Here is a 24,375-nt window from a genome sequence, read left to right on the forward strand (position 1 = left end):
AAAGCGTAAAGATGGTTAAAGGTGTATTTCAAAAATACTGTCAACTAAAATGAAAAGAACTGTTTAATGTAATGAATTTAGAGTTGTTTTCTGGAATCCATTGTCAGAATTGTGTTTTAAGACAGCACGGTTAGCGGTGGTTAACACGACCACCTGACAGCTGTGAGATCAAGGCTTCAATTCCCAGTGGGTTCTGACCTTCCTGTGTGGAGTTTGGATGTCCTCCCAGTTTCTCAAGGTACCCTGGTTTTCTCCCACATCTCAATGCAAATGGTCATTCATCTTCTTATGCTCTGTAATTGACTGGACACCAATTCAGGGTGTATCTCGGGGATTGGCTCCAGCACCCCCACGATCCTTCTGAGGATTATCATTATGAAGAATGAATGAATACCCCTAACTTGTTTGCTTTCTTCCTGCATTTGCTAAGACATTTTTATTCATAAATGCTCCACAACTGTCCTTTACTTTGTGTAAACCTGCTTTTCTGCCTTTCACAATTTTTTACCTCCTTTTAAACCCAAGACATACTTTTCCTTTGTCTTTCATACCTTTCAAATCAGACATGATTTTTTTTCACATTTCCTCCTTTATATCACTTTCTTCCTCTACCATTTTATACCTCCTTTTTTTAATTGCACCGTTGGCACAACATTTTTCCCCCCTTCCTCATTTACCTTTCCATTGTGGCTTTCCACATCCACTTTCTTTGTTATTGGCTCAAATCATTACACATTGTATCTGTAATTATACCTACTTTTGGTTTATTGGTTAAATAGGGGCAAAGACTTCGTCCTCACTAATCCTTTACAAATCCAAACAAACACAAAGAAAAAAACACATGAATGAACGTGAGGCATTGTGCGATAGCGCCTTTTGTCACACATCGCCGCCACTTCTGTCATTGGCCCCGGTGGCGCTCTAATGTCTCGCCGGGGCGGGGAGCCCTTCCCCCCGCCTCTCCTGGCCATTTCCAAAGCCTGCTCCGCAACATGTCATAATAGGAGCTGACACGCATGCGCATAGTGGCATAAATCCAATCTGCGCATGTGCGTGATGCAAATGTCACTGCGCAACAGATTCGTTCAAAAAATGTGCTTAATGTTTTCACGGAAAGCGAGATGGGGTTTATTTACAAAAAAGGCCATTGTTAACAAATAGGGGATTTGGTAGTTTCCACAAGGTTGTTCACCGTGACAAATGACGTAGTGCGCTTCTTTTCGCCCTAAAAGTCACATCTACGCCCCTAAAGCTATAACAAGGCAACCCAATGGCAATTATTCCTACCAGCCCAATGTTTAATGCCGGGTGATTACAGGTAATTAGCCTTTACTTCTGCTTCCGAAATATAACCCATTGAGGACGTAGACAACCGACTCCGAGCCTTTGATTGAAGGACTTTTTAAGCTCCGTGTAGAGCTGGGTCACATGGGTTCCCACGGGCCAATTAGAGAAGCCAGACAATGTCACATGTCTCCCACGGACAAATCACACATCCCGCTGGTGTGTTTATGCTGTTTTTTTCTGGGCTGGAGAGGAGGAGGACGACCGAACTGGCTGCGATGTTTTCAAAAGGCGGCGATGAACGTCACACCGCCGTAGGCTACGGTTAACGTCCGAGCTTTTTCCCCTGTTTGCAAACGGGGGCGGGTTGGGGTGGGGGGGACGAACGATTAACGGTTTCACGTCGAGCCCCCCGCGGATGAGTCGACGGCTGGCAGCGTAAAAGGTAAGGCGCCGGGCTGCTTGTTTATTTGACGGACGCCGAGGAGGAATGGTGCTAGTTGCCGTTAGCCCCGTGTATGGCTAAGAGCGCCAAGCTAAACTGACGTAATCTACGTGAGGGGAACCTCTTTGACGTCTCCTTATTTCGGGGTGCCACGTTTGACCGTTTTGATAGATCAACGACACCCATACTTAGTAGACGGACACGGGAGAAAGTTTGTCGGGGTCGCTAAAAAATGGCAGGGTGCAATGTCTTGACAGGGTTTAAGTCGTGGAGCTAAGATCAGTTAGCTACCTAGCTGGGGATGAGGGAGGGGATGTGGGGGATACACTGCTGAGGGTCTGCGGTGGTAGTGGGGCTTTTGTCTCGGTTACCTCTGCATGTTTTGGCCTAATGTTTAGCACTCAAATTAATATTCGATAATGTACGAACACGCTTATTGTATTCAGTGTCGGCGCGTAGCGTAATGTCAGCAAACTGGCAATTTTTCAGAAGAAACGTGTCACCGCTCATGTGTTTAGGGTGGCTTCTGACTTTTACAGAAAATGCCAAATATAATGTCTTGCAAAGCTATTAAAATAATATAGTAGTGTTGAAATACCCAGATCAGCTCAGCCAGCTTGGCTTGACATTATGGGGGGTGTGTTACCTCCTGATACAAAAGCCGCCTGTCCTTTTTTGTCATGGCTGCCACTCACAAAACTGTCTGTCTGCAAACTGTCACCTTTTATAGTCAATAAAAATGCACAAACCTCCAAGGTTGAAAGTGGGCTTTGGCGAGTTGGCCTTATGAATCTCTTCTCAGAGAAAAATCAAATGGCATTGACAATATAAAAACAAAATGTTTGCCATTGTTTTGGTCTTTATTCATTTCGCTTTTATTTCTCCAACTAAGCTTTGAACCCCATCCCCCCTCCAAACACACCGATAAGTTCTGTCATTTGTGAGACATACATGTCAACACAAACCCTACTCATTTGCTGCCTTTGACAGGGATAAACGTCCAATCCAATTGACGTTTGAGGATTGTCAGGGAAGGACGTCGCCTTCTAACTCATTTAAATTCACAGAAGGAGGATTTGAAAGAGCCAGATGATTAGACATTAATCATTGTCAATGACATTTAAAGATGAAAGAGTAAATATTTTTTACCGATTTGACAATTTACAAAATTCTCTGGCAGTATGCATGTATGTCAAGGCATGGCCTATATACTCCACATGCCTCCGGTCAACCTACAATTACTTTAACTATAGAAGCTGCTAAAATCAATTAAATACATCCTGTCAATTAAATCCAAACCAGCGTATAAAATGGATTAATCGCACAGCAGTACATAGTCAGTGTTCAGAATTAAAATGCATAAATTTCTTGCATCACAACCAGATTACTAAATTCCATTAAGATTTTAAAAATATAAACCCAATGTGTTTACACATATCTATGCTTTATCGATGCACCCAAATAAACCAACATGTAAAAAAATATTTATCACAACAACCAGAATCACAAATAGCTAACCAATAACTAAACACCATTTAAACCATATATATACCTCAAACAAGGACACTAACATTTTAATCAAACTTCTTTAAGAACAGTACCAATGAAATGGAAGTGTCTATGCATACATTTTTAACAACAACAACAAATATACAAAAAAACGAACCCAAAAATGAGTTTTTGTGTGTGACCCTTTTCAAACCTCAACATGTTAATTGCCCCCTTCTATTAGAAATTTCATGATATTTTTAAATTTATTCCAGAAACATATATTTTTTAAATATATGTATTGACAACTGCCAGTAGCCACCTGAATTGTTCTCCACATTGTGTTAAGATATTATCATCCTCCCTTTAAAAATGTCGGACCCACAATGATCCGAGTCTGCCTCGTACACCACTACTGAAATATTTCATTATGCCTCTGCGAGCTGTCTAGCTAGTTGGCTATCAGACAGTGACCAATGCTAGCTGGGTTTCTGCTACCATTGACATATTAGAATGACTAAGGCTTCAGGAGAAATGGCTAAAAAAATATGTAAATTTGTGCGATGTTTGGTGGGGAAATTCCAACAGTGATCATGGATAGGCAGAATTCACTGCACTTTTTTTGCACACCTTCAAGATGTTCTTCAAAGGTTCGTAATCCTAGCGGCTTTTGATTTGATTTTGATTTTTTCCCCTAAATAGTGGACACATCTTGTTTCTGGACGACAGGCCTGTTTAACGTTGCAGAAAAAAGGTTTGTCTAATTCATTCATTATTATGTATATTTCTAGAAAAAATATTTCACTCATGACTCTTATCATGCTTTAATAGAAAATTCCAAAAATCTGAGAAATATTTACTGTTCAGGGTCTCCCAGAAGAGGATTTGGATAACTTAAGTGGAACAAGTTAAATTTAAAAATACAACTTTGAGTCCTGGGACTAAATTAAGAAAATACCCCAGTCTGCTTCAACTTTTAAAGTCAATTTTAAATTCAGGCTCCATATTTTTTGCTGCTCTAGTTGCGTCTCTTTTCTTATTGATAATTGATTTTAAAAAAGGTTATGTTTGATTAGTGAAGTGTTTTTAACCTGACTGGTGGCTGCTGCTCTATTAACATGAAGGTGGAAGCCTAAAGCATCTGAGTTCATCCATGCACACAGGAATGTCAGATTTATCATGGATAGCTTACACAAACCTACTTGTATGTGTGTGCACTAGTATAAACTGGATGCAGTACAAGGATAATATAGCCACCAGACTTTAAGCCTCTTAAGTTGGATGGAGAATAGCCCATTGACCAAGGGACAATTACATAAGGATCTACATAAGGAAATTGATTTGATCACGAGGGAGTGGAAAAAGATCAAATTCATAAATTGAATAGAATGTCGCTGTTGCTATGTCACTTTTGGTATCTTCTCCACCCATTCCTGCGTACCACTTGACCTCACAATTGTCGTGGACGTGCTAGCTACGGGCAGGAAGCAGGGTACACCTTGAATTAGTTTCTAGCCAACTATTAACTTAAAAAAAAACTTAATAAAAAAAATAAACAGTAACAGTAAAAGTATTCATCAACAGTATTGCTACAAATATCAGACTCGGCTTTTCTGGCCATTGGCTGGGAAAATGCTCTCAGAACAGGATTCTGTTTTTGTGCACCCATTGCCTATAAGAAGTGAAAGCAAATTGTTACTATTAATAACATTAATTCATTTATCTTCCATAGTGCGTATCCTTGCAAGGGTTGCAGGCGTCATGTCCATAATTTGTCCCTATATACGGACGGAATCAGTTGACTTCTACAAGACAGACTAAGGAAACTACTTTTTAAGCTCCATTCAGTTTGCTATAGTGCAGGGGTCACCAACCCCGGTCCTCAAGATCACCTATCCATTCTGTTTTTCGTATCCCCCTTCTCCAACACACTTGAATCAAAATGCTGGGATCGTTATCGGACTTGTGGGCAGGTAGCTTGGGAGTTGATCATATGATTCAGGTGAGTTTCAGGAGAGAGAATTGGAAAACAAGACTGAATAGGTGTCCTTAAGGACCAGAGTTGGGAGCCCTGATATATTGATTTTAATTGCCCTGACGGATAATTAATTCAAAGTCAAGTCAAAATAAATGTTGTTGGTTACAGATGAATTACATCAACTCATTACAAAATCTCCAGCCATTCATGAATAATAAGCTTTCAAACTGTAGCCTGCACTAGACCCCGATGACATCACCAGCTACTCAAATGCATTGTGGAAATTACGCACTGCAATTAAAGTAGCAGAGCATATTTACAAGATCGACACTGCATGTAGCTGTTTTCCAGAGGATGTGTAAAAGGATTGCATGTGCGTTGAAGTAGGAGGAGCATGCCGATTACACAACATGGACCAGTCGTGCTCGCTGGAGTATGCGCTGCGGAGTGTTGTTGTTTTTGTCACGCCTAATCTTGTAATAGGTTGCTGTGCCGACATGTTGCCATGCTGATTGACTTGATCATTTGACAGGTTGCAGGAATTCTGTGTGGTGTTAGGAGAAATATTGAACTGTACCCAGCACACAAACTGGATTGATTAAAATAGGAAAGTTGGAAAATTTTAGCCCCCGCGACACCAGTTCCACCTTAGGATCTGATATTCGAGCATGGTTGTTGTAGCAGGTCCAACAGGAAGGTCTCAAGAAGCAATGCCTGAAATTGAACAGAAAGTTGACCATTTTGCTATGAAGTAGCCATTTTGGGTGGAGTACACCGCTAGCATGAAAGGTTTGTAAAAACTCTTCTTCTTTTGATAAAAATATTGACGTTTTGGAGTGTCGAACCATAGAGGACAGCAAACAAGAATATATCTCCACAACATATGAGAGTTGCTGGCGTATTCAAAAAGTCACTCTTGTTATTTAATATATATATATACACATGCGTACATGAATGTGAGTTTATTCTAAAGGCATACTTTCATGGATTTTCACATACCAATTAAATGATTGAATCTTATCAAGGTGTATTAAAAAACACGAGAGACGAGACTCATTGTACTCATCACTCGTATGCCTCAAAGGAAAAGGAGCATGTTGAGGAGTTCTGATTGGTTTCATCATGGAATACAAAATTGAAACTGGGTCAGAAGAGAAAGAGTAAGTTATCTTTTAATTTTATTTTTGTATTTTTGAGTTTGGGCTGTGGCTCAGTGAAGAACCCTTACTGGAATTCAGTAAAGTACCCCCAAACACACATGATTTATTTAAAAAAAAAATCTGATATTTTAATGTATGTGGAATCGAAATTTCATTAGCGTGACAACATGGTGGTGCACAAGGATGCAGGTGAATTAGGTATTTCTTTCATTGAAGGGTCAGGGGTACAAATCAGCTTATGCACAATGTTGTAGTGCCCCATAGGCAAGGCAGTTGCCCCCAGCAGGTCTGGAAGTGCCTTCCATGGCAGCAGCATCCCACTAAAGTGAAAGCGTGCGTGAATGTGAGCACACATGAAAGGTTACTTTCTTACTTGGTATTTGTAATTGTTTTAATCCATTAGATTCACTCGTGTTTCTTATTCAGTGAACCAGATCTTTTTGAACTGCATTTTTTTTCCAGTCATGTGAGCTGGCCTTGCTTTATAATGATGGCATGTCTCAAGCCTGCGTCCTAACCTTTACACTAATGCACTCCTGCCTCCTTAGTTTTAACACATAATCTCCAGAAAAGGCCTTTTTGTCCGTGTCCCCTGGTAGTATATCTGATCATTAACCTACATTCGCAGTGCCTGCATTTGTCGCCTCTAAGGTCACTTGGATTTACTTTTCACCTGTGGCTAATTAAGACATGGTAATGTTGTAGGACTATTTGTCACCTCAACAACATTGGCAAAAGGGTGCACTTGTCCGCATCAATAGTCCTGGCTCATGAAAGTAACTCACCGCATCCATTCTACCAAGTGATTTTGTTTTTCCTCAGGCTCTTGGTCAGGAGGACCTGCCAGTGCTTGTTGGAGTAACACTCACGGAAAGATCACAGGCTTTCCTGGGTGCTCCTAGATGATCGGAAATGACCTTTAATGCAGGGTAAACTGTTGCAACGGGCAATGAGTTGTAGCATGACATTAAGCCATACACTTTTGAAATGTAAACGATCAATGTGTACACCTGTCGTCAAAAGTTTTGAGACATTTTATCATTCCTTATGATGAGAAAGTGTCTATAAACGTTTGATCTCGGGTGTACTACAATTCTTAGTAGTTCTTGTTCATCAATGCTAAAGCCATTAATATTTTTTACTTTTCTCACTGCTATCACACTTAGTCAAAATTTAGCATTTCTGCTTAATGTCAAACTTGACCCAAACTATTTAATATCTACTATTTTTCTGTTGGCATTGGCATCGCTGAGAGACGACCATGCACTCCACTTTGCCATCAATTACCCAAATACCTTATGAAATACTCGCAGTTAGAAACAAATCACAACATAAGTATATCACTTGCATTTGTAAGGAAGGTTTGAAATGTGTTATGACTTGTCACACAATGATTGACAATATCAATCAGGATACTGACTCACCATGTTTCAAACGTTTTCCCGCTGTTGTCTTAAAACAAACCTTGACAACAGGCTTTGGCTGTGGTCTAATTGTCCTGCCAAGTTAGCAAAATATTGCAAAATTAAGCACAGCACATCTTGCTTTTCACGAGGACAAGTGGAGGTTCAACAGGATTTGTGGTTTTGCCATAGGCAGCTTTTGTTTTGCGGCAGACCGTGCATACTATAAAGTATTTCTCTTGTCGCAGATAATCCCCATGTTGGTAACCCTTTCAACTATAATCTGAATCAGATAAAAAAATAAATTAAAATGTTATATTCAGAAATTTTTTAATGTTGCCCAGAGAGGCAATCCAAACTTGAAGTACAAAGACATTGCCCAACGTAACAGGTCATCTTTAGTTTTCACAAGGTAACATTTTGGTTTTGTGTAGTTGCAAAATGAAATAGGTGGTAGAATATCACATCGGCTCATGTGCTGGGATTGCATGCAAAGTTTGTAATTTTTTTATTTAAACTGAAACTGATTGAACCTGATTCTACAGCTGGTGTATATTCATATTAAAACTGCAGTGCAATCTTGGTTTAGGAATGACGTCTGTAGTTTAGAAGTGTTCCAATTTAGAAAATGCCAACAGTGACTCATAATGGGGGTTATCAATTTTTCACAAACACGGTACGTAGCTCATTGAAGCTCAAGTAATGCAGTTGGTTAGAAGTAGAGATGGACATTAAAACTAAACAAACAGTCAAGGGTCGTATTTTACACTTTATAATGCGCCCCCCATTTTTAATGGAAGACTGGTTTGGACTGCAAGCAAGCTATTCTAGTTCCCACACTATTTAGCCTAGCTGTTCTGATTTTTCTCTGAGTGACTGAGAAATTGAGGGAAGCTCCTTTTCCATTTTTTATACATTGCAGCCATAAAAGTTCATTTTGATTATTTGCTAAAAACACATTTTTATCTGTTTGGAAATAAAATATCTTGTCTTTGTAGTGTCTTCACTATAATATAGATGCACTTTGTACATTTGCAAATTATTTTATTCAGCTTTTATTTTAACACATCTCTACTTAATGCTTCATGATTTTTTATTTTGAAAAATTAAAAGATGTCAGTACATTTATCAATAGAAATACCTTATTTAACCACGAGTTTTAAAATAATATAATTCAAAACCGCATTTGCATACTGTGAATTGTGAATCTGATATTTTTGCTCATGGATCTCATATTTATTAGGAATGAACATTAATAAAATCCCACACTAAATACAGCAATAATTAAAACTGCAATTTGGAACACGTCCTCCGTTAAAATGTTATCTCAGTTTAGAGTGTAAAGCTTATGGTTTTAAAAAAAGAACACAACAAAAAAAATGTATCTTTGTGTCTTAACCTTTTTAAATGCTGAATATCTAGTATTGACAGTCAAAGGGCAATTACTCTGGGGTTGTTTTATTCCCAACAAAGCTAAATTCGATCAGCGTCACACATGTTAAGTGCTAGTTTGGCTCAGATGTGCTGTTTAGTCATGTATGTTGTTGGAAGGCAATTCCTTTGTGTCATCTTGAGAGCGTTCCTCATGAAAACACACATTTCGAACAACATGTTACTGGCATTGGCTTGATACGCTGGGTGCCGTCACGCTATAGGTGCGTCTGGATCTCTGCGGGCCTTTGTTGCTGCCCTGGCCCCTTTTTCTCCCTCACTCTCGCCTGTAGTAATCAGGCTTTTGGTGCCTGCCTTTGTCCTGCTCCTCATTAGAGAGTCAGTGGTGGAGGAGGAGGCGGCAACTGGGAAGGGACGCACACCCCCACCCACCTTCTCTCCACTCCTACACCACCACTTAGCCTGACACGATACAAGGCTGGAACCACGTGACGCGCTGTTTGTCATTGCATTGAGTCTGCTGTGCCCGTGATGTCGTCGCTATCGCGATATTACATTTTAGTGCCTTGATGTCAGGCATGTTTTCCTTTGTGCTGCACACGATGTCCAACGTCTGCCTCGGCGCTACTGCGGCTGCTCATCGCTCTGCTGCGTGTCAGGCCCCTGATGCTATTCTTAGCCCTCGTCCCATGCTGCAGCTGCAGGATCGAGTTACTATACTGCATGTGCTTCTCATACAGCTGCGCCAACCCGACATCCACCCCAAGTCCTCCACCAACATGAGACCATGCATTGGAGCTACTGTGTTTGTGTTCCTTGCCAACGAAGTACCTGTAAACCACCTATAGTTGTCATAATGACAGGGTAGTCTTTGAAAATGAGTAATTATTAATTCACTAGTGGTTGAAAGTATCAAGATATGCAGTGGTACCTCTACTTATGAAAACAATTTGTTACAGAAGTGGTTTTGTAACTCGGATTTTTCACAAATAGACATGATACATTGAATTAATATCCATGATTTTGAATACTATAACCCTAAACAAGGGTGGGCAAATTGGTCCTCAAGGGCTGCAGTGCGTCCTGGTCTTTGTTCCAACCAATCCAGCACAGACAATTTTACCAAGGAGATTTCTGCTGAAATAGGTAGCCCCTGACTTCAAAAAACTGATTGCACTTCTATGATACCAGATTGTTGAAATGATGTCCTCTTGATGGGTTGGAATTAATACTCATTCCCGCTGCAGCCACTCGTCGAATAGTTTGACCACTCACACCCTCAACACTTTAAAAATGATAAAACTATACATATGCGAAAAAAAATACAGAAGGCTTTTGTTACTCTTATTAACATTAATAAAATATGCAATGTAAGAAATGGGGTGGAATTGCGAGTGAAAGCTGTTGGATGAAAACTTGTGGAATACATCAACTACTATTGCAGGTTAGAGGGACTATGTACCACTATGTACATGACTATGTACTCTGCATTTTCCCTTTTAAAACATTTATTTTTTGTGGGACCAGAGAAACAGTCACGGTGACCTTTTCACATGCTTAATTTTTGCACATGGTGTTATAAATAATACACATCCCTCAAATGCCCCGTATATTCATTCCAAGAGGATTTTGGCTGTCTTTGGAACTGTTGAGGTTTTATCCAGACTTGAAATGGCCTAAGGTTAATGACGGTGCTGGTTGGGCCAGCTGGCAAGAGAGCCCTCACACCACCGCAATTATAGTTGCCAATGCTCGCCCTTACCACTCTTGTTTTCTGCAAAGTGGCCAGTATCGCTTTAAAGTTGGTGGCTGCCTTCTTCCTTTGTGCTGATAGAAGTCGCTTTGCTGACTAATAGCAGATCTTTCATTGGCACCAGCTTGAAGGTTGTACTTTGTCTTGTTAATTTGTTAACTTGGCTTAAAAAGGTTAAGTTTGTCCAACTTTTTAATATTTTTAATACGTTTCTTTTTGTGAGGCGGAAAATTGTCTGCTTGCCAATAGTGATGTCTTCAGTTGCTTATTTTATTTATTTCTTATTGCACAGCAACTTTGGTTTGAAAGCAAATTTATAAAAAATAAAGATGCCTGTCAAAATTACTTTTCATAGTGTAGGGAGAGAGTAAGTAGTACAACAAAAAAACATATTTTATATTCTCTTTTTTTTCTTAAGTAAAATAGTTACTTTCATCATTGAATGAGTAATTTATTATTCACAGAAGTTTGAAGTTTCAAATATAGACAAAAGATTTGATTGTTATTATGATAATGATTGATATCGACTGACTTTTTTTTTTTAAATCCTGATAACAATTTTTGTCATTGCCTAGGGCTACCTATAATTTTCATTTGATTTCAGGTACATGATGAACCTGCTGAGCCGGAGCTGTCGCAGCTAGTTGGATGTCACGCCATGGCCAAACCTGGGAGCGACAGAGATGGCTCCATGGTGGAAAAGCAAGCGGGAAAGAAGGTACTTTCCGTGGCAATGGTTCCTTAATCATTATTATCCCTATGTTGCCCCATTTTGGTTTTATTTTTAGGAAAGGCTCGTAGTACTAAAGTCAGACATTCATTCTTCGGCGACATTAAAACATCACTTCTGTATTCATAGTGACTGCAATGAAATTCTAGCCACTCTATTCCATAATTATTGCCTTCTGTTTTCCCGCACATTCCATATGTCACGACTTTTTCCCCAGCCATGTAAAAAAAAGAGAAAACACAGAAACACACACTCTACAGTCAACAGTCCCTGGTTTGAGTCACCACCAGTCCACTTCATTTTTCCCACTTTGACTTTTTGTTTTTAAAATCAGCACACTCATTTCAAGTATGTTTATTTTCATCAACGTTGGGAAGGATTTGATCTTGAATATGTTTTTAGACAGTGAGAAGAGTGTCAACACAAGACTAAAATTTTGATTAAGGTAGAATATCTCTGTAAACAAAAAACAATTAAGCTACCATTCTAGCAAAGTTTTTCACAAATGTTGGCTGAGTAGTTGTAATAATAAGGGTATGGGACTTTTAGGCCACCTGTTAGGTCTTTAAGTCGCAACATCAAAACGGCACAGTCAGATACAGAGACTAATTTTGCATGCTCTGTTTGCATTCAGTAAGTTGTATTTATTTTTGTCACATATCTAAACAGTGCAAAGACAAGTTGTCTCCCTTCACCAAAACGCCCAAGCTGGACCGGAGCGAGTTGCTCGGAAAGGAAGGGAAACTGAAGTCATCCATGAAACGCAAGCTGTCCTTTACAAACAGTCCACCCCGGGCTACAACGGAGGAGCGAGACTCCGACACCGGTAAGGTGTCCTAACCTCTTCTTCTTTTTGCCCTTGAACCATGCTGTCATCAGGTTTTCCATGTTCTCGTACTTTTCATGGTGGTCGGTTGTTGAACAACTTCTTTTGGTTCTAAGTCTGTGCAAGTGTCAAAAGTTAGGGCTTCGTTGCTATTATTTGGGAAGGTTCAGTAGTTAGTCATTGATTTTGTCAATATTAATATCAAGATATTAAAAAATAAAATAGATGTTAGGCATTTATATCATTGATTTTCCCCACTGCTTTGTTTAAACCTAAGACGGATTCACACCTGCCCAGTTTCGGTCTTGACCAGGGGTGTCAAATCAATTCCATAAAGGGCCATGTGGGTGGAGGTTGTCCTTCGAACCAAAGAAGAGGACACCTTTTCACCAATCTGATCTCCTGGAAGTGTAATCAGATGATTGCAGTCAAGTGCTGCTTGTTCCAGCTGAAAATTCATTGGTTAAACTGTCTGTTCTGTACTGGCTTGAATAAAAAGTACCCTCTTGAGCGAATTGGTTTGACACCCTTGGTATTGACCAAACTTAAAAGGATTTAGGTGCACACCACCGTGGCTCGATATTTACATAGAAAGTTGATGTTGCATCAAAACCTTCTGACTCTTGTAGTTGGATGAGTCATAGCAATGAGCACAAGTGCGGCAAGCTCTTAGGGCCTTGATGGTTTACTTCTGTATTTTACCATGTTACCCCACCCAGACCGTTGTCCAAATCCTGAACAATGTTTGCACTTGTAGGTTTGTTGCTAAATCCTGAGTCGCTTGCAAACTGAAACGGAACTGGCACCCAAAAAGTCTGGACTAAATGTATTTTGGTGTGGACCAAAGAAAGCGAACTGTAGACTTACCTGGTGTGAATACGCCCTTAGACTACAACCAAAAATTGTTTCCTGTAAATTAGTTTGCAAATCTAGAGGTTTCTCAAGTTGTAATCAATCCTCCTCCAGGTGGTTCTTACTCACTTATGTGAACTATACTAAAAAGACTGTTACTTTGCACCTTATCTAAGCTATACAGTATTCACGTATCATGTGTAAGGAATTCATGATTAACGTACGATGTTTTGGAGTAATGGAAGACACGTAGATCACCGCTTTTGTGACAAAATAACTGGGAGCAGCTGTTTGTCAATTTTCATGGCGATTGAGGCTTGTCAGAAAAAGTTGTCCTTCCCCAAGTGGAAGTGTTGAAGTATCTTGGGGTCTTGTTCATAATTGAAAGAAGAATGGAGCGAGAGCTTGACAGACTGATGGGGGGCCGTCGTGGTGAAGAAGCTGACCTGAATGGCACAGCTCTTTATTTACCGGTTGATCTACATTCCTGGCCTCACACCCAAAAGAACAAAATCCAGTATACAAGCACCTGAAACGAGTTTCCTCTGCAGGGTGTCCAAGCTTTCTCTTAACTATGGGGTGAGAAGCTCAGTAATCTGGGAGGGGATCAGCGTAGATTTTGCTGCTTTTCTAAATCTAGATAAGACAGTTGAGGTGGCTCGGGCATTTGATTAGGATGCTTCCCGTCCTCTCTGGTGAGGGATCTCCAGGTGCGTTCCACTGGGAGAATGCTGCAGGGCTGACCTAGGACACGCTGGGGACATGATGTCTCCCACCTGTCCCTGGAACAGGATTTCTAGGCTTCCCAGCTGAAGCGGCTGTGACCTGACTTCAGATAAGCAGGAGAAAATGAATGAATGATGCTGGGGTTCTATTCCTTTATGTCGGGTTATGTTGCCATGACTCATACATAATGTGTGCGCGTGTGTATATAAGTGGCGAGCGTTTTAATGTCGTGCTTTCCCACGATGCTTTGCACCACAGATGAGTCAGACCCAGGCCAGTCCACTGAGCCCTGGGGGGAGAGATTAGCGGCCCCCTGCCGGACATACGCAGGTAATCCACTGATGCTAAAAATGCTGCTGAGCTGCCCTCCACGATTGTCTCTCTCGCTCCAACCCTTTTTGTTTCCGCCTCGTCGGCTGCAGACACACATGCACGTGTGTGTGTTTTCTCACCCTGCATCCTTCCACGCATGTCTGTTGTCACTGATCAGAGGGTGGTGGTGAAATGATGTTAGCGGGGGGCTGCGTTCTCTTTCTTACCTCTTATACTTGTAATCTGCTTTTAGATACAAGGTGGAGGGCCTGTACTAGTAGGCACATAGAACTCTGCCTCTGTGTTTAACATTTTGCTTTTTCATTTGTTTTTCAGATAAGGATGGACCAGATAAAAAGAAGGTGAAAAAGGAGGCCAGTGGCAAGAGGTCCCAAGCCCCCAACCTTTTATTTGGCTACCCGCTGTCTGAGCGTAAGCAGATGGCTCTGCTCATGCAAATGACAGCCAACAGTCCAGGTTTGTGACATCAGTAACTCTTTTTTTGTATTTTCTCTTAGCGAAAACTTGAATAGAGGGTGAACTGCATCACCATGTTGCAGCTGTAGCAGTTAATGAAACAAAATTGCCATGTCACATCACATGAGCTTGTATTCACCCTGTCATTAGACATAAGCAAAGATTGTGTCAAAAGCTTCTGATTATTAAGAATCTATTTACGTCATAATCATTTGTGTTTATGCTTACCTCTGTCTGGTCTATATGCTTGTTACAGATTCCACGCCTAGTCATCCCTTGCATACCACGCCTGTCCCCAAGAAAGTCCCCAGCAGCGCCTCGTCGCGGCAGAAGGACAAGGTCAACAAGCGGAATGAGCGCGGTGAAACCCCCCTGCATATGGCCGCCATCCGGGGCGATGCAAAACAAGTGAAGGAGCTCATCAGCCTGGGAGCTGATGTAAACGTAAAGGACTTTGCAGGTGCGGTGACCTAATTACAGAGCCCCCACCAGACCCATTTAGTTCACACTTCACTTTTTATGTGATTCTCTTTGCTTTAATGGTTTATTTCATCTGAAAAAAATGTTGAAACAGTAAATGTGATTTTAAATGGAAGCATACAAAATGAAAATATCCTACACAATTGTATATAATTAAACAAATATATATTTTGCATACAGTAAAGAAGTTAAATTAGAAAGTCAAATATACAGTTATTTTTGTATTGTTGTAACACCAATGGCTCGTCTTTTTTGGAACGCCCCCTTTGCTATTCCTCGTCTAAACTTGTGTATGTGGGAACCTGTGCCTGTGAATTGTATCGAAAAAATTGTAATGCATCTATCCCTCATTAAATGGTTTGATTTTTCGGCCAGGTTGGACACCACTTCACGAAGCTTGTAACCTGGGCTACTACGACGTCGCTAAGGTGTTGATAGCAGCTGGCGCGGAGGTCAACACGCAGGGTCTGGACGACGACACACCACTTCACGATGCATCTAGTAGTGGTCATAAAAATGTAAGACCGCACTAATTATTTACCAAACTCACATGTACTTATTATGTACATTTTATCCTGTGATTCTCACCCAGATTGTCAAGCTGCTTCTCCGCCACGGTGGTGACGCCTTTCAGGCCAATAAGCGAGGTGAGCGACCAGTCGATGTAGCCGACTCGGAGGAGCTGGAGCAGCTGTTGAAAGGAGAGGTGGTGCTCTCAGACCAAGATGATAGCTCTTCAGGTAAATGGATATACATATATGCAACAACATGTAATTGTTGTTAGTATGTTATAATGCAAAAGGGCTATCTCACAGACGTGTTCAGAAATCAGCAGTTCAGTTGAGAATTTTCCCACACCCTTCAAGAAAGAGCAAAAACTCTGTCCCTTGCCCTTTTCAAAGTCAGCTGGGATAGCACTTACCGCCACCCAAATAATTACTTGACACTTATCCTTTAGAAAAACAAAATATAATGATCCTTATGTATTGAGTTACATATATTGTGTGGGGGTACCTAGTGAAGTGTACAACTTACCAGTGTTGTCCTTTTAAAAGCTGAATGTGAGATGCCACTCTTGCACTTAGTTATATTTTGCACAGTTACCTAATGAAGTGTCTTCTCATCCAATATCAGACTCTGAAGACCCACCCTCTGTCAACCCATCCAGCATGGATGACAACATGGATGACTCCGACACGGAGAAGGACTCCGATGCCAAAGTAAAGTCGTCGTCATGCATGCAGGACTTGGACGAATATGAGTTCAAAGATGAGGAAGAAGAGGAGGACCTCAATAAAGCGCTCAGTGACCGACATATCCTACGACGGGAATTGCGGCAAAGGGAAAAGGAGGACAAGGAGTGTAACACGGGGAAGCAGCTTGGCAAGGTGGACACCCCCTCCAAGTGCAAAAAGCCGAAGATGCCTCGAGTGCGCTGTAGCTCTGACACCTCCAGTGACGAGCGGGAGAGTCTCCCTGACAAGAAGAGCTCACCTACCTGTTCCCAGAGCTCGGAGGGCGTCAGGAGCAAAAAGGAAAGCGGTGAACAGAAAGACAAGGGCAAAGTCAAGAAGAAGAACAAGACCCAGAATAAAAACAAAGAAAACCAAGAGGATGGGAAGGAAAACAGCAAGACACTTGTCCTCCAGTTAGCAACTGTGTCAGAAAGCACAGACAAGGGCCACGAGGAGGACTCCTTCAAGATGTCTTTCAGTCCTAAAGACGACTCATCCGTACACCTCTTCCACTTGTCGGCCATCAAGCCGCCCAAACTAAACCACAGCCTGGCTGATAAGCACACCCCGCTCAAGCAGGAGAATAGCTCGTGCCCTACCGACACCATCAAGTACAACCATTACTCTGATGTCGACTTCTCCACGGAAGGCTCCAGCACCAAAGCCCACAAGCACAAGGAGAAGAGCAAGCATCATCAGAGGGATGGCGAGCACGAAGATGGACGTTCCAGCCCAGTCAGGGATGCCACTGCTCCAGAAAGTAACGAGGGCTCAGTGCGTAAAACAGACCCTGATGGCAAAACGGCAAAAAAACATAAATTAAAACACAAAGAGAAAGACAAACATCGGAAAGAATATGAGGTGGAGCGCAGTCGCCGCAGGCAGAAAGACGCCAGAAGGGATGGCCACAGGAATCTGGAGTTTGACAGAGAGTTCTGGAAGGAGAACTTTTTCAAAAGCGATGAGACTGACGACGTGCTGCCTGTGAAACGTGACGTGGAGGAGCACTGCGCTCTACAGAGAATGTCTGACGGCTCCCCTTTCAAGGAGGAGAAAACCGCCAAAGAGAAACATTCTAGCGGCAAAGACAAGCGGCCGAGGGATGAGCGTGACAAGGACAAGGTGGTGAAAAAAGAGCGTAGAGAGGAGAGGCCTAGAGAGCGGGACGACAGAGGCGAGAGTGGCGGGCGAGTTCCAGATGCTGAGCCGCTGAAGAGCAACAGTGTAAAAGAGGAGACGGATGAGAAGCCCGTAACACTTGCAGCTGATCAGGAACATCTGGAGACCTTGCGAGAGAAAACAGAAAAGCGGTTCCCAGGAAAAGAGAAGGAGCCAGAAAAAATGGAGAGAAGGCATCCGGACAAGGAAAAAAAGCTCAAGCCAGAGCACACAGACAGAGTGGAACCACAGACTCAGTTGGAGCGCTGGAAAGAAAAAGAGCGATCTGCAACCGCTTCCTGCCACCTAACAAATGATAAAAACTATAAGGAAAGCGACAAACTCAAGTCTTTATCTTCTGCCAAGAAGCATGAAGACAGTCGAAAGGGTCGGGACAAACAGGACAAACGGCTTGATCGAGAATATGGCATCACGGATCACAGAGAAAAGGATCGTGTTAGCTCTGATAAAAAAGTTAAGCCTTTGGATAAAACCTCTGATCACGGCAAATCTGATCGTTCCAAAGAAAAGGACTGTGACCGGAAAAGAAAGGAAAAGCTAAAAGATGGAACTTTTTCCTCGAGTTCCAATCTAAAATTACTTTTAGAAGAGAAGAAGGTTTATCTCTCTGAAAGTGGGAAGGCTTCATTCGCAAAATCCAAAGAGGAGGTGACAAGGATGCCAGAGAAGGATCGGGACAGGAGGGAGCGGGACAGAGATCTGGACAGGCACAAGGACAAGGAACGACACAAAGACCGCTCACAGCAAAGCAAGACGGGCAGAGTTAAAGCCAATGAAACGGATGCTGAAAAGCCCAAGACGAAAACCTCGGCTGTGGGGGCACGAGATGCCAGGCCCAAAGAGAAACGCTTGGTAAACGACGATTTAATGCAGACAAGCTTCGAGCGGATGCTCAGCCTGAAAGACCAAGAGATTGAGCAGTGGCACCGAAAGCACTTGGAGAAGATAAAACAAAAGGAGCGAGAGAGGCTCAAGCAGAAACCTCTGGCAGATGCTGGGAAATCCAGGTCAAAGGACAGAACTAAGACTGACGTGTGCTTCAGCAAAGAGCTATTACGTTCAAAAAGTTCAGACGCTTCTGAGGCACATAGCCGAGATAAACCCCTGAAGGATGTCTCCAGCCTCAGGACCATTTCCCTTGATGGAAAAAGCGTGCCTGTCATCGGCGCCAAGGTCATGTCGGCGGTTGAGAACTGCCTGAGCAGATCCCCGCGGCCCGAGGGCGAGCACTGCAACCTCGTATCCAGGTCCGTGTCTCTCCTGTCTGTTGTCAGTTCTGAGGACTCCTGCCAGGCTGCGATGTTGACCCCCAAGCATGTAGAATATGACTCTGACACGAACCCAGAGGCGCTTGACATCCAGCCCACATTCTTGCAATCTTCCCTTGTCATCCAGGCCACCAGACTGCCATCGGTCCTTGATAAGGACAGTGTCGTGCTTCCAGATGCGCAGCGGCAGACGATCTCCAGCAGACATGAATCTCCTTACCTCAGGGCCATCTTGGATGAGGATCCAAAATCATCCATTGAAGCCAGAGCAAGTAACAGTCTACTCAAATCCCATTCAGAGGATCCACGAATGAGGGAAGTCTCGACCGAAAGAGACAAGGTGGGCATCAGTCAACAGTGTTCAAACTCTGAATCGATCGAAGAGTGTAAAGATGCCGCCAGCCGCTCTTCACCAAACAGAGAGCCTCCAAATCTTACCCTTTGTGATAGCCCTGCGGTAGAATCCTCAGATTCCACTGTCATGAGGGACATACCCTGCCTGGAAAGTCCAACCTCACAGTTAGACGCTACCAGCAGGGACTCTGACCTACTGTCGGCCTCTATCTCTACAGAACCACCAAACCTCACAATACCCGAAAGCCTCCAAACTGAAGATTTTATCCCTGTCAATATTCAGCCAACAGTCTCTTCAGCCCAGCTTTGTGACCAAAAGGAAAAACCTACAACCACAGACAGTTTTGACCACCGAAGTGCAGAAAATGTCCCCGAATGTGTCAACATGGAGGAAAGCCCAGTACCTTCCGTAAGTGCGGCTGAATCCCTACCAAATAAAGAGTCCAAATGTCCTCCAGAGGATCAGGATCTAAGCCCTCCTGATGTAGCCCCTTGTATTATTCCAATGGAAATGTTAGACGATGGATCCAGCACAGTTAAGGATCAAGAGAAGTGTGATGCTCAGCAGAACACTGAGAATCCTCAGGCTTCTTGTCTTGAAGAGCAGCTGACTGAGTTTTCCTCCGAATCACACTCGGAGCCCATGGATGTGGAGTCCTCAGAGAGGAAGCCAGAGTGCTTGGCTGAAGAGCCGAGTCTGGCGACCATACAGCCAGCAGGCCACAATGACCTGAGTAGCAGCAGCTGTAGTAGTAGCAACAGCACCAGTGCTTCAGGGAGCTCGTCCCCACAGTCCGGAGAAACGGAGTCTGACTGTTCCAGTGCCAAACTCAAGCTCCGTTCCTCAGATGATGATGATGTAGACCTGCATGTGCCGCACCCACGTAAAAGAAAGATGCCGAAACTACCCTCCTGCCAAGCAGGCCCAGCCTCACAGCAGGACCAGGAACGGGAGAGAGGCGAGCCCATCCAGCAACAGTCGCTCGCTGCCATCGTGGCGTCGGTCAAGCTGGAGGAAATTGAGCCTTATCAGACAGAACGCGCTAACCCCTACTACGAGTTCCTCCACATCCGGAGAAAGATTGAGGAGAAGCGCAAGGTGCTCTGCAGCGTGGCACCGCAACCGCCACAGTACTATGACGAGTATGTTACATTCAATGGCTCCTATCTCTTAGATGGGAACCCGCTGAGCAAGCTGTGTATTCCCACGGTAAGTTCTCACAAATATTGCTATTCTGCCATCAAATGTAGAACTAGAGCTTCAAATAACATAAATATCTCGGACAGATAACTCCACCGCCATCATTACCCGACCAGCTGAAGGAGATGTTCAAGCAGCAGGAGGTGCTACGCATGAAACTGCGCCTGCAGCACAGCATTGAGCGGGTGAGGTTGAATCTATTAACTTTGTTCAATCCATCTTCTTAGGTGTTTGTCAACTTTTACTTGCCATCAACCACATTAGATACTCGGATACAATCGATCCATGCATCTTTTGGTCCACTTGTTTTCATTAGAGGGAGGCGAGGCCTACCCCAACATAGTTTAGGGGAGAGAAGCAGCGTACACATTAGGCTGTCCCCTTCCAATTGCATGGTAGAGATTGGAAAGCATTCACACTTACCGTATTTTCACGACTATAAGGCGCACTTAAAAGTCTTAAATTTTCTCCAAAATAGACAGGGCGCCTTATAATCCAGTGCGCTTTACATATGGACCAATACTAAAATTGTTATCACGATAAAATAAAATAGTCGATAGGGTACACCATCCTACAACTACGGCAAGCAGCCCCCGACTCTACTATTTTCCCCGTAGAAAAAGTACTGCGCAGTGACTGCTGGGATATATAGTTATTTTGTCAATACATCCAGTATGACGGTGAGCACATTAATTTGGTGCTCGCCGTCATTCCAGCTGGATTTACAAACGAACTCCTGCCGCTAGATGTTGGCGTCAACAGAGCATTCAAAGCTAGACTGCGAACTATATATATATATATATATATATATATATATATATATATATATATATATATATATATATATATATATATATATATATATATATATATATATATATATATGTATGTATATATTATATATGGATAAATATTGAACCGCAACAGCTCTGGCAACTACGGCAAGCAGCCCCAGACTCTATTTCCGGTGCGCCAGTGAATGCTGAGATATATAAAACGGCGTTGCATTTCGGTTGATCGAGCACATTAATTCTATGTTCGTCGTCATTCCCAGTGGAAGTTTCAACTGTGGTCCAAGCTTTCAGGAAGGCAGAAATTACTCACTCGATTGATGACGACTTTGGTGAGATGCCCACCTGTTCAACATGAGTAATTATGCTATTGCTGTGTCATGAAAATACTAGTACTTTAACCTCGGAGAAAGAAAAAAAAAATGTTTATTCATGTTGGGAATGAATGGAGTTGTCAGAAAGCTGATTTGTAATCGATTAATAAAGTTTGGCTGAACTATCTGACTGTTTTGTTGACATTCCCTTTAGCGCAGCACCATCTAGTGGGTGCGCTTTTAAATGCGATGCGTCGTGTGTGTTTCAAATACAGAAATAGCACTCGTTACTGACACTGCGCCTTTAAATGTGATGCGCCATATAGTCGTGAAAATACGGTATATTTATTTATTACGCCTCAAGGCTGTTTCAAGTGTAGGGAGGGATTTGGCGTAAAGCTTGAGAAAATCAATTCAAACGCTGAGTAGAACATGGAGAATGCAAAAAGGCTGCGATCCGAAGCCGGAAACTTTTGACTATAGGATTTGTAGCGGTGTTGATGGGTTTTCTTCCTTCCCTCATGCAGGAAAAGCTGATCGTGTCCAACGAGCAGGAAGTCCTGCGTGTGCACTACCGGGCAGCGAGGACGCTGGCAAATCAGACCCTGCCATTTAGCGCTTGCACCGTGTTGCTAGACGCCGAAGTTTACAACATGCCTCAAGACATCCAGGTGAGAACCAATAAATGAACTGGGCACAACCTCGGATGAGCCTCTTGACATGGTTGATTTTGTTTTTGCAGAACGATGATGGAAAAACGTCAGTGCGAGACCGATTTAACGCCAGGCAATTCATGTCCTGGTTGCAAGACGTCGATGACAAGTTCGACAAGCTCAAGGTCAGTTTCAACATTGAATATAAAAACTATTGCTTTGCACTTTCTATGTGTGATGACAGCATCACTTCTGTTAAATAAGTGGTGAGTAAACCTTTGCTATATAATACCATCTCTGACATTATCTGTATTTTTGGTGGTGGCTGCGATTTTAGAAATATCACGGTAGGTATGCTATAGTAATATGTCATCAGATGTTGCGAAAAGCGTCACTACCTACTCACACACATTATACACAACAAATTCAAAGAGCAACAGAGAAGAAACGTCATTGGCTGTCGCTTTCTTTGCTGTCTGTTTTCCTTGCTGTTGAATGCTAAAATGTAAAAAAAACTGAATACAAACAGAAGACTGAGTTGCAAATCATGTACAGCCTTTATTTAAATAAATACACAATAAACAAAAAAATATTTAATGCTAGAAATGATAAACTTGATCTAAGCTGTAAACTGTACATTTTGTGGGCCAGGTAGCAAAAAAAGAATGAGAAATGCTTTATTTGAACCCTGTTTTGAACATCCTGGAGGTGAGCCGGCTAATTAGAATAGGCGGGTGCCATCATTAGTATGAAGGAGCCTTCCTGAATTGCTGTGTTATTCGCAAGCAAAGATTGAGTGAGATTCACCTGTTTGTGAACGAGTGCATGGTTATTTGGTATTTTTTGGGTTGTTGTTTTTAACTGTTACATAACATTTGACTTTTAAAGTTAAACACTACTCGTCCAGTTATTATTTCAATTTCAATGATTTTTGTTTTGTTTTGCAGACATGCTTACTGATGCGTCAGCAGCATGAGGCGGCAGCACTGAATGCTGTGCAGCGCCTGGAGTGGCAGCTGAAGCTCCAGGAGCTCGACCCGGCCACCTACAAATCCACCAGCATCTTTGAAATCCCAGAGTTCTATATCCCGCTCGTGGAGGTCAACGATGACTTTGACCTCACGCCCATATGAGCCAACCACGCCACATCACACCACCGCCTGTTACCACGGGGGTCAAAATGTGAAGCACTTAAAGGGCAGCGCAGCGGGGAGCACTTATAACCCCGCCCAAGTGGGATGCTGGTCCAGGAGACCAAAAGGGCCCCCAGTCGGCCAGAGCAGAGCGCCTGAGAGGACGCTAGACCCTCCAGCGCCAACGCCGTGTCATGTTAAGCAGGGTCCCTCTCTCTTTCTCTGACACACAAATACAAAGTTTCAAAGTTGAGTGTGTATACTTTTGTGTACAGATTGTGCTCTTAATTTTTTTAACTTATTTTATACAGACAAAATCTTGTGCATTTGTACATAGCGGAAAAAAACGTAATTATTATTGTTTTAAAAAGCGCTGTACACAAAAAAACAACCAACAAAAAAGTACTAGATATTTTGATTGTAAACGTCTCCTGTTTTAATGGACCAAAGTGTTTGTTTTTAGTGTTTTCCTCTTTGTCCGTGATGTCCTTGTGTGCTTTTTTCACTTTTTCAATGTCTCTTTTTTTGTTTCCCTGTTTGCCCCCTCCCCACAATTTGACGCTGTGCATGCCGTTTTTCAACCTTCCTAAATCCCACGCCTTGTGTACTCGCCTCCTCGTGTGTGAGTGTGTGCGTGCATGCGTGCGTGTCGTCCCACGTGTGCGTTTGAGTCCATGGAGCAGAACGAGGGAGTCAAAAAAGAAAAGAAAACTTTGACAGTTTCAATGTGACATCACAACAAAAAACTATTTTTTCAACATAACAATGCCTTTTGCTGAACGATAGTTCTAAAAAATGTCTATTTTAATATTTACTTGTTACATGACCTGTACATACTTGTAATATATAATTGAATAAATTTTATTTGTTGTGAAACTAAAACTTGCGTGCAATGAGATGTTTATTATATATGAGTTATCAACTTTCATTAGTTACTCATG

General features: G+C 42.4%; 1 protein-coding gene across 3 annotated transcripts; it reads left to right on the forward strand.

Moving 5' to 3' along the window:
- The first annotated feature begins 1,507 nt into the window (after positions 1-1,507).
- ankrd12 (ankyrin repeat domain 12) lies at positions 1,508-24,310 on the forward strand. Of its 3 annotated transcripts, XM_077614840.1 has the most exons (14): positions 1,508-1,729; positions 3,920-3,971; positions 11,508-11,621; positions 12,303-12,459; positions 14,296-14,367; positions 14,686-14,826; positions 15,083-15,286; positions 15,682-15,824; positions 15,899-16,046; positions 16,441-20,552; positions 20,630-20,728; positions 22,176-22,319; positions 22,391-22,486; positions 23,249-24,310. In XM_077614840.1, exons 3-14 carry the CDS (start codon positions 11,562-11,564, stop codon positions 23,432-23,434), a joined length of 5,562 nt encoding a protein of 1,853 aa, XP_077470966.1. In that variant the 5' UTR covers positions 1,508-1,729; positions 3,920-3,971; positions 11,508-11,561; the 3' UTR covers positions 23,435-24,310. The 3 variants fall into 3 exon arrangements, with proteins under 3 accessions (XP_077470966.1, XP_077470967.1, XP_077470968.1); XM_077614841.1 differs by lacking the exon at positions 3,920-3,971; XM_077614842.1 differs by lacking the exon at positions 14,296-14,367 and having other exon boundaries at positions 1,509-1,729.
- The last annotated feature ends 65 nt before the right edge of the window (positions 24,311-24,375 follow it).

Source organism: Stigmatopora argus, chromosome 12 (assembly GCF_051989625.1).
Source record: "Stigmatopora argus isolate UIUO_Sarg chromosome 12, RoL_Sarg_1.0, whole genome shotgun sequence".
Classification (NCBI taxonomy): domain Eukaryota; kingdom Metazoa; phylum Chordata; class Actinopteri; order Syngnathiformes; family Syngnathidae; genus Stigmatopora; species Stigmatopora argus.

Excerpts from the sequence above, each read along its gene's own strand:
- ankrd12 (XM_077614840.1), top strand. The coding sequence starts at position 11,562 with ATGGCCAAACCTGGGAGCGACAGAGATGGCTCCATGGTGGAAAAGCAA. Across the intron at positions 16,047-16,440 it reads CCAAGATGATAGCTCTTCAG|ACTCTGAAGACCCACCCTCT; the intron begins GTAAATGGATAT and ends ATCCAATATCAG. Across the intron at positions 20,553-20,629 it reads GCAAGCTGTGTATTCCCACG|ATAACTCCACCGCCATCATT; the intron begins GTAAGTTCTCAC and ends TATCTCGGACAG.